Genomic DNA, 9,617 nt, shown 5'->3' with positions numbered 1-9,617 from the left:
AAAATAAAAAATATACAACACAAAAATTAATAATAAAATAAAAAGCTAATAACATTATCAAATTTAAAATTACTAAATTAAATAAACAACAATTAAAAAAACCAACAACAACAATAAAAAAATTAATTGTTATTAAAGTAAAATTTAAAGTAACATTTGAAGTAGTGATTAGAGATAAAATAATAATTTGAAGTGAAAAAGATGATAAAATGAATATAAAATTGATTTAAAATAAAGTTGTGATTGGAGATAGCCTTATATTGTTAAATAAAAAATAAAAAAAAAAGTTATCAAACATATTTATTATTTTTTATTTTTAAAAACAAAAAACAAAATAATTACTAAACATATTTTTAAAAAAATAATAAAGAAATAAAAATAAAAATAATATTTCTATTTTTGGACTAATATCCCCTTGTTCAAATATAATTAATCTGTCCATTAAATTATGTTATTTATTTGTAAATATATATATATATATATTTTTGAAAATGTATATATATTTATATTAAAAACAATAACTTGTGACAAATAGGTAAAAGGGTATCGTTTTGGAATGACTAACTACCATAGACAGAACTTTTCATATGCAAAATCGCTCTAAAATTTAAACCGAGTGAATTACATTTGAAGAACCAGAGTTTGGTTACTTTCGGTGTAGCAGTCCTCCTAAAACACTCTCCAAATCCGAAAATCGAGCTCCGAAATAGTAAGCACTTTGCAATCTGACAGTCGCCCCGGATTAGGGTTTCGACGAGGAACTCGAAGGCAGAAAGACAGCAATGGCTCGGAATGAAGAGAAGGCTCAGTCTATGCTTAATCGTTTCATCACTTTGAAAGCCGAGGAGAAGAAGAAGCCGAAGGAGCGTCGTCCGTTCTTGGCTTCAGAATGCCGAGACTTAGCCGAGGCCGATAAGTGGCGCCAGCAGATCATGCGCGAGATCGGTCGCAAGGTTGCTGAGATTCAGAACGAGGGCCTCGGCGAGCATCGCCTCCGGGACCTCAATGACGAAATTAACAAGCTTATACGAGAGAAGTCCCACTGGGAGCGCCGTATCGTGGAGCTCGGTGGCCCCAATTACGCTAAGCACTCCGCCAAGATGACTGACCTAGACGGCAATATTGTGGACGTTCCAAACCCTAGCGGCCGTGGCCCTGGCTACCGGTATTTTGGCGCGGCAAAGAAGTTACCGGGGGTTCGGGAGCTGTTCGAGAAGCCGCCGGAGCTGCGGAAGCGGCGGACGAGGTACGACATTTACAAGAGAATTGATGCGAGCTATTATGGGTATAGAGACGATGAGGATGGGGTTCTGGAGAGGGTGGAGGTGCCTGCGGAGGATAAAATGAGGGCAGAGGCGGTGGCAGACTGGCGGAGGATGGAAGAGATAAGGAAGGAAGCAAAGAGGTCAGTGAAGAGCGGCGAAGTGGTGATAGTGGCGAAGGAGGTGTTGTTTGAGGAGGAGGAGGATGTGGTGGAGGAAGAAAGGAGAAGTGAGAGAGAGAGGGAATTGCGGGAGAGGAGTGAGAAGGAAAAGGAGTTTGTGGTACACGTGCCTTTGCCCGATGACAGAGAGATTGAGAGAATGGTGGTGGAGAAGAAGAAGATGGAGCTGTTGAGGAAGTATACTAGTGAGGGACTTTTGGAGGAGCAGAGCGAGGCCAAGCAGATGCTCAACATACAGCGTTAGGTTTGGTATGCGTACTCTTTTTTTTTTCTTAAGTTCTTATAATTATCGGAATGACTCCAGTAATAAGTCATTGGTACATTCATAGGGGATGAAAATTGTGTTGTGGACAAAATGTAGCTCTTTGTGACATAAAAATAAAGAAAAGGACCGAAGAGCTTAATTTTAGGATATATAGATATTGAAAATTGATTCAACTGATAGTGTACCAAAACATTGGTAAGCCTCCGGTCAAGTTAGTTTACACTAGGAGGCCACGTGACACATAAGCCAGGACTACCCTATATCTTAGCTATAATTTAGTTTGTATTAATATTATTTCAATTTGTTTATTTTATTTTTGTATTAATTATTTTCTAGATCCTAGTTGGAAGCTTCTTTAGTCTTACCAGTTCCTATAAGTAGGGGTTGAGATTCATTTGTAAAGGAGTGGAGGAAATTAGAAGAGAATAGGTTCTAGGGAGAGAGCAGCCCTCTCGAAAGGCTGTGGTGGGATATACTGGTTTGATTGTAATTTTTTTCACATCAATAAAGAGGTTTTCTGTGAGAGATTTCATATAATTGTGTTCAAGAATAGATAGTCTACTTCTAAGAAGATTCTATCAAATTGGTGCGGTGACTGCGGACATGGGCCTAAAGAAAACTGGGTAAAGGAGCGACTCTACTGTAGAGTTCGGACAAGAAATGGAGATCTCGAAGACAGAAGTTTTAGACATCAAGAATTCCATGGAGAGCATGGCCAGCTGAATTCAGCAGCAATTACAAGAAACCTTTCAACAATCTCAACGTGAGTTTCAAGAATCTCTGCAGCAACAGTTCAAAACATTTTTGGAAATTCAAGAAAGGTCAAAGAATCACCAAAAGTCAAGGGAAGATGGCAATGGTGCTATTGGTAGTCAGGAGAAGGGCCAGCCTAGAGAATTAGCTGCACAAGGTGACCCCCAACAGAGAGAACCACCTTCAAGAATCAGGCGCTAGTCTACTGGTGCATCTCCCCTAGATGTGTTTAGGGGTAGTCGAAATTTGGGAGGCAGCTTCTTTGACCGTGGACAGTAGGAAACTCGATGTCGCCATGAGAATTGACTCAAAAGGTTGAAGATGCCATCCTTTAATGGTGAGAATCCAGATGGTTGGATAATGCTAAGCTGAGAGATTTTTTGTTTTCCATTAGTACGGTGAAGAAGAGAAGGTTGAGGCAGCCTTCATTTCATTTTCAGGTGATGAAATTATGGTATTAATACAAAAGCAACAAAAGGAACATTCACAGTTGGGAGGAATTGAAAAGGCTGCTGCTTCGACATTTTCGAGATCAACAAGAAGGGTCCCTGTACGACCAATTTTTGACAGTGAAATAAGGAGGTTTAGTTTCAGAATATAAGAAGTTCATAAGGCTCCTAGCATCGTTGGGAACGGTTGAACCAGTTGTACAATTGAGCACTTTCTTAAATGGATTAACCCCATCTCTACGGGATGAGTTGCGGATCATGCGGCCGAGGAATGTTGATGAGGCCATGGAAATTGTTCAGGATATCGAGGACAAGAATAGGGTGGCAAGGCAGCGATACAATTACACCAACTAATCAACTTTCAATGATACTTCCTTAAAGCCCGTTAAACCTTCACCCACAACCACTGCTGTTCGTCGGTTTACAGAGTCAGAAATCCAACTATAAAGGCAAAAAGGGTTCTGTTTTAGATGTGATGACAAGTGGTCCCCAGGCCAGCGCTGCAAGAAGTGGGAGCTGCAAGTGCTGATGGTACCTGAAGAAAGACAATATTTCTGACCAAGAATCTGATGAAGATGGGTAGGAAGATCTGGTGTTAGACTCCACGGAAGTGCAAGAAAACGTGGTTATTTCCTTCCAGTCCGTGGCTGGATTATCTACCAATACCACCATGAAAATAAAGGGGATCCTCGGCTCCAAAAAAGTAATAATCCTCCTTGATTCAGGAGCCACTTATAATTTCATTTCTAAGACATTGGTCACTCAAATACAACTTCCAATTTCTGAAACAAAAGCTTATGGAGTTGCATTGGGGAATGGAAATTCCATGAAGTGTGAAGGCATATGTAAGAATCTGCATATTTATTTCCAAGGTGTGGAAGTAACAGATGATTTTTTGCCCCTGCCTCTAGGAAGTGCAGACATCATTCAGGGCCTATAGTGGATGGCAACGCTGGGCATGACTCAGGTTGATTGGAGACTACAGACAATGGAGTTCCAGCTAGGCAAACGCACAGTAGTCATTAAAGGAGACCCATCGCGGGATAGATCTTTGGTATCCCTAAAAACCATGGCTAAGACCCTTCAAATGGAGAAACAAGGCATCATTCTAGAAATCAACTACATCTGCCAAGACAACAATAGTACGGGACCGCAGGTACCACTAAAATCCTTGCTGAATTTTCTAATGCGTTTGATATGCCTGTAGGACTTCCCCCAAATCGTCCCCATGAGCACGCAATTAATCTACAACCAGGAACAACACCCATAAGCATGAGGCCATACCGCTATGCTTACTCCCAAAAATTAGAGATTGAGAAACTGATTTCAGAGATGCTTACGGTGGGAATAATCCAGCCAAGTACTAGTCCATTTTCTAGTCTGGTCTTGCTTGTTAAAAAAAGGGATGGCTCGTGGGGATTTGTGTCGATTATCGTGCTCTTAATAAAGTTACAATTCCAGATAAGTTTCCAATACTTGTTATTGGCGAGTTGTTAGATGAACTCACTGGTGCTTTAATTTTTTCTAAATTGGATCTTAAATCAAGATATCACCAAATCCGAGTTCGACAAGAGGATGTGTACAAAACAACATTTCGAACACATGATGGCCACTACGAATTTCTTGTGATGCCCTTCGGGTTGACCAATGCACCCGCCATATTCCAATCCTTAATGAATGACGTATTCCAGCCTTTTCTGCGTCAATTTGTGCTCTTCTTCGACGACATAGTGGTTTACAGCAAGACTTTGGAGCTCCACCAGCAGCACTTGACTCAAATTTTTGAACTCCTTCACAAGCATAAACTGTATGCAAACCAAACAAAATGTGCATTTGGGCAGCGACAAGTAAAGTATCTCGGGCACATTATATCTCAACAAGGAGGGGCAGCCGTTCCCCAAAAAATTTCAGCTATGCTAGAATGGCCGATTCCTACAACACTTAACGGTCTACGTGGATTCTTGGGTCTCACGGGGTATTATCGAAAGTTTGTGGCTAATTATGCCCGAATAGCACAACCTCTAATTGAAGAAAGATAACTTCCAATGGGGACCTGAACCCGAACAAACCTTCTGCAAGCTACAAGAAGCTATGATGACTGTACCCGTGCTAGCACTTCCAAATTTTTCTCAGCCTTTTGTCATTGAAACTGACGCTTCAGGACACGGATTAGGGGCTGTACTTCTTCAAAATCAACGCCCAATTGCTTATTTTAGTCAGGTTTTGGGGGTTCAAGCCAGAAAAAAATCAATTTATGAAAAGGAACAAATGGCTATTGTATAGGCAGTAGCTAAGTGATGGCCTTACCTGCTGGGAAGCAAATTTGTGGTACGAACTGGCCATCAGAGTTTACAGTACTTATTTAGGCAGCAAGTAATTGGTTCAGAATATCAGAAATGGGTGTCAAAATTGATGGGAATGGATTTTGGAATCGAGTACAAACTAGGATTACAAAATAAAGTGGCTGATGCTTTGTCAAGGCAAGTGGAGACAACAACTTTAGACTCTTTAGTAACTCTGGAATGGCAATTATGGCCTGAATTGGCCCAACAAATCACCGCTGATCCAATTTTGCAGCAAATATAAGAGGATTTAAAATGCAACAGCAAGATCCACCACCATTTCCAGCTTTACAACGACATTCTCTACTATAAGAACCGCCTTGTCATATCTAAGAAATCCTCCTTAATTCCACAAAGTCTGGGAGAATTTCACTCTACACTCGGTGGCCATTCCAGAGAGCTAAAGACATATAAGAGTGTGGCTGCCGAATTATTTTGGGAAGGGTTATGACAAGATGTCCACAAGTTTTTCTAGCAATGCTCGGTATGTCAACAGAATAAACTCCTCACGACTTCCCGAGCAGGACTCCTTCAGCCTTTATCCCTTCCAGCACAAGTTTGGGATGAACTGAATGGATTTCATCAAAGGCCAACCCAAGTTAGAAAGGTGGGATACTATATTCTTTGTAGTGGACCGTCTGTCCAAATATGCCCATTTCATCAAGCTGAGGCACCCCTTTACTACCCCTACAGTCGCAGAAGTATTTACACATGAAGTGGTCCGGTTGCACGGTGTTCCTCAATCCATTGTGTCTGATAGAGACATGATTTTCCTCGCCTTATTTTGGAGTCACCTTTTTAAGCTACAAGGTACAACTTTAAAGAAAAGCACAGCCTATCATTTACGAACTGATGGCCAATCGGAGGTTTTAAATCGTTGCCTTGAGACATACTTGAGATGCTTTTCTTACCAACAATCAAAACAGTTGTCAAAATGGCTTGCTTGGGCTGAGTACTCCTACAATACCTCCTGCCATACTTCATTCAAATGTACCCCATTTCGAGCTCTTTATGGGAGAGATCCCCCACCGCTCATACCTTATAGAAGGGGTACAGCCATAGTTTCTGCAGTCGACGAACTACTTCAAGACCGAGATGACATTTTAGATGACCTAAGAATGCATCTCCTCTGCGCCCAGCATAGAATGAAAATGCAAGCTGAATTGAAGAGGTCTGACGAGTTCGTTGTGGGAGACCATGTTTACCTCAAACTCCGTCCATACCGCCAGAGGTCCCTTGCTAAACGCTCCAATGAGAAGCTGTCCGCCTGTTACTATGGCCCTTTTCCTATCATACAAAGAATTGGTTCAGTCACATACAAGCTACAATTACCAAACCAGGCCTGCATTCACCTGGTCTTTCACATTTCCCAGCTCCGTCGTGCCATTGGAACCTCATCAGCCACGCCCACTATACCACCACAGTTGTCGGCTGAATTGGAGCTTCAAGTAGAACACGAGGCTGTCTTAGACGTTCGCGATCCCACTGTCCCTTCCCTTCTGAGGTTCTCATCAAATGGAGGAACCTGCATGATTTCGAAGCCTCTTGGGAGCCCTTCCTCACTATTCAAGACCAATTCCCAAATTTTCTCCTTGAGGACAAGGTGAAGGTTTTTGGGGAGCCTCTAGTCAAGTTAGTTTACACTAGAAGGCCATGTGACACATAAGTCCAGGACTACCCTACATCTTAGCTATACTTTAGTTTGTATTAGTATTATTTCAATTTGTTTATTTTATTTTTGTATTAATTATTTTCTAGATCCTAGCTGGCAGTTTCTTTTGTCTTACCAGTTCCTATAAGTAGGGGTTGAGATTCATTTGTTAAGGAGTGAAGGAAATTAGAAGAGAATAGGTTCTAGGGAGAGAGCAGCCCTCTCGAAAGGCTGTGGTGGGAGATACTGGTTTGATTGTAATTTTTTTCACATCAATAAAGTGGTTTTCTGTGAGGGATTTTATATAACTGTGTTTAAGAATAGATAGCCTACTTCTCAACTAAGAAGATTCTATATTTTACAAGTTTTGGACTTGCAATCCATTATGAAGTATCTGTTTTTGATGAAATTTATGATAGGAGGGTTATGAATTTAGATAATTTTGGGTGTTCTTAAAAGTGAATCTTCTTTCCAATGTTTTATTACTCCTGTTCATTTTTGTAGTTTTAGTATTATTTGGAAAATTCATTTTTCTCCTAAAGTTGAGGTGTGTAGTTGGCTCTTCTTTCGTGAAAGCTTAATTATATATATGCCGTGGTTCTAGAAAAAAAGATCATATTTATCATTTTTACTAGGTTGTATATGCAAGGATAGTAATGTGATGCTCGATCTCTTTATTTACATTGTCCATTTTCCATTAGTTTGCGGTTTAGAGTGTTGAGTTTTCAAGTTTCTTAATTTAGTATAGGTGTCTCCTAAGTAGTGTTTGGAGTTGTTTAGGGCTGATTATTGGTTTGGAATGAATGAAAAGTGTCGGTAACATTGGAAATGATGAGCCTTCTGAATTGACCGAATAGAAAATTTCTAAGACGCATAAGATTTTTTTTTTAATGTGGTTTAGGATAGTATTAAGGTTTGGCTTTCATTGTTGGTGACTAATGAAGAAGAATTATAGGGCTTTCATGTTTTAAGATTTGTTGAGGGAACTGTTTCTTTGTTGTACTTTGTGATTGTTTATCTTGTGGATTATGATTTTTCTCATTTAATACCATCAGTTTCTTATCAAAAGAAGAAAAGAAATACAAATGTACAATATACCTTGTGCATATATATATACACGCTGATGTTAACACTCTTGCCAATCCACTTTTTAATTGTCACAGGACCCCAGACTCCACATAAAGATGAGCAGTACAGTAAAATCTATGACCCGTCTATGGACCCAATAGTCAATCCACAAAATAAGCATTGTTTAAGAGAGCGGAATTACTGGATGGATTGTCAAGAAAAAGGTTGCACAAAGTCGCGTGATCATTCACTTTCTTTTGGCTTTTGCATCCAGTGTCATAGATTTCTTGATACAAATGGTGCTCCAGTATGCTGGTAGTCATTTTATTAGGAATTTTACATCGGTAGCTAAACTCATGGTTTGATAGTCGAAATTCTTGTTAACTAATTTCCCTTCATTTTGTGCTAATATGATGAAAGAAATTATTATTTGAAGTTGTTCATTGATAGAGATATCTGTGCTTTTTTCAACTTAGATTATAAGATTAGTTTGTAAGTAGAATGAAATTTTAAACATAGATGTTTGTAGCATAAATTTAAAGTGTGGTTCAGCAATCAAATCATTTCTGGTTGTGTCTATCTTTTTCGATGTACGTTTCATTCATCATCCGATTGAGTTTGCATTTATTCTGATATAGTGGAGCTTCAATTTTGAAAGTTGACCAGGAATTGTCGTTTGAATTGGAGTATTTGATCTCAGCTGTGCTTTAGTTTGAAATAGCTAAAATGCAGGGTGTGCACGTCTGTGTTGTAGTTCTACTGGACAGCATTTTAGCTGGCACGCAAGTGTGCTAGTTGTCGTTCTATAAGAAGAACTAGCTTGCAGTGAAGTGGGTATTAACTTGCGTAATTCAATGAAGCATACGCTTGAAAATTTTGCAAGTGAAGTTGGCATAATATTTAGGGCAATTTTTACGTATACAAGTATAGATATTATACTACAATATATGGCGTGAAAACATAATTACAGTACCCTATACAAAATGTATACAATTTAAAAAAATAGTGTTAATTAATGCCATGTATTATGGATATTCCATATAAAAGGCTAGGATTTTTGCCTATAAATTATGACCAATATATTAGTGTCTTTTGATTTTTTTTTGAGTTGTAATTATTAACATTGTTGTAAAGTGGAATTTCTCTTAAGTTTTATCAATGTGGTTAAGGGATTGCTAATTTGTCATTGCCTAATATAAAAAATATGTTTCTTTTAAAAATATTAAAATTATAAATATTTCAAAAACTAAAAAAAAATATATTTTTTCTATTAAATTCTAAAAATAATGATTTTTTTAATAAATTCTTAAAAGGTTAATTAAATAAAATGTTCAAATATTGAAAAAATAAATCGAAAATAATCTTTTTTTTTTTGACAAAACTTAAACTAATCTAATTTAAACTTTATTAATTCCATCATTATTAAAAATAAATAATTTAATTTTGTCAAACTAAAAAAAATAGAATAATTATATATGCCAAGTATAATTTAAGAATATTTGGTTAATAAATTATTATGTTAATTTCAATGTGTTGAGTGTTTTCATCAAGACGACATGTGGCACTCGTTGAGTGTTCATGATCCTTGGGAGGTTATTTAGCATGCCCCAGCCCTGGAGAAGGCTTCCTTAGATCTTGATAGATA

General features: G+C 38.3%; 1 protein-coding gene across 2 annotated transcripts; it reads left to right on the top strand.

Moving 5' to 3' along the window:
- Nucleotides 1-551: 551 nt before the first annotated feature.
- LOC133777445 (uncharacterized) lies at nucleotides 552-8,551 on the top strand. Of its 2 annotated transcripts, none has more exons than XM_062217034.1 (2): nucleotides 552-1,688; nucleotides 8,068-8,551. In XM_062217034.1, the coding sequence occupies exon 1, from the start codon at nucleotides 783-785 to the stop codon at nucleotides 1,686-1,688; it is 906 nt and encodes a 301-aa protein (XP_062073018.1). In that variant the 5' UTR covers nucleotides 552-782; the 3' UTR covers nucleotides 8,068-8,551. The 2 variants fall into 2 exon arrangements, with proteins under 2 accessions (XP_062073018.1, XP_062073017.1); XM_062217033.1 differs by having other exon boundaries at nucleotides 554-1,693.
- The last annotated feature ends 1,066 nt before the right edge of the window (nucleotides 8,552-9,617 follow it).

The sequence above is a fragment of the Humulus lupulus genome, chromosome 5 (genome assembly GCF_963169125.1).
Source record: "Humulus lupulus chromosome 5, drHumLupu1.1, whole genome shotgun sequence".
Classification (NCBI taxonomy): Eukaryota; Viridiplantae; Streptophyta; class Magnoliopsida; order Rosales; family Cannabaceae; genus Humulus; species Humulus lupulus.
Note: the sequence above shows the minus strand (reverse complement) of the source record. Positions and strands in the feature narration are given on the sequence as shown.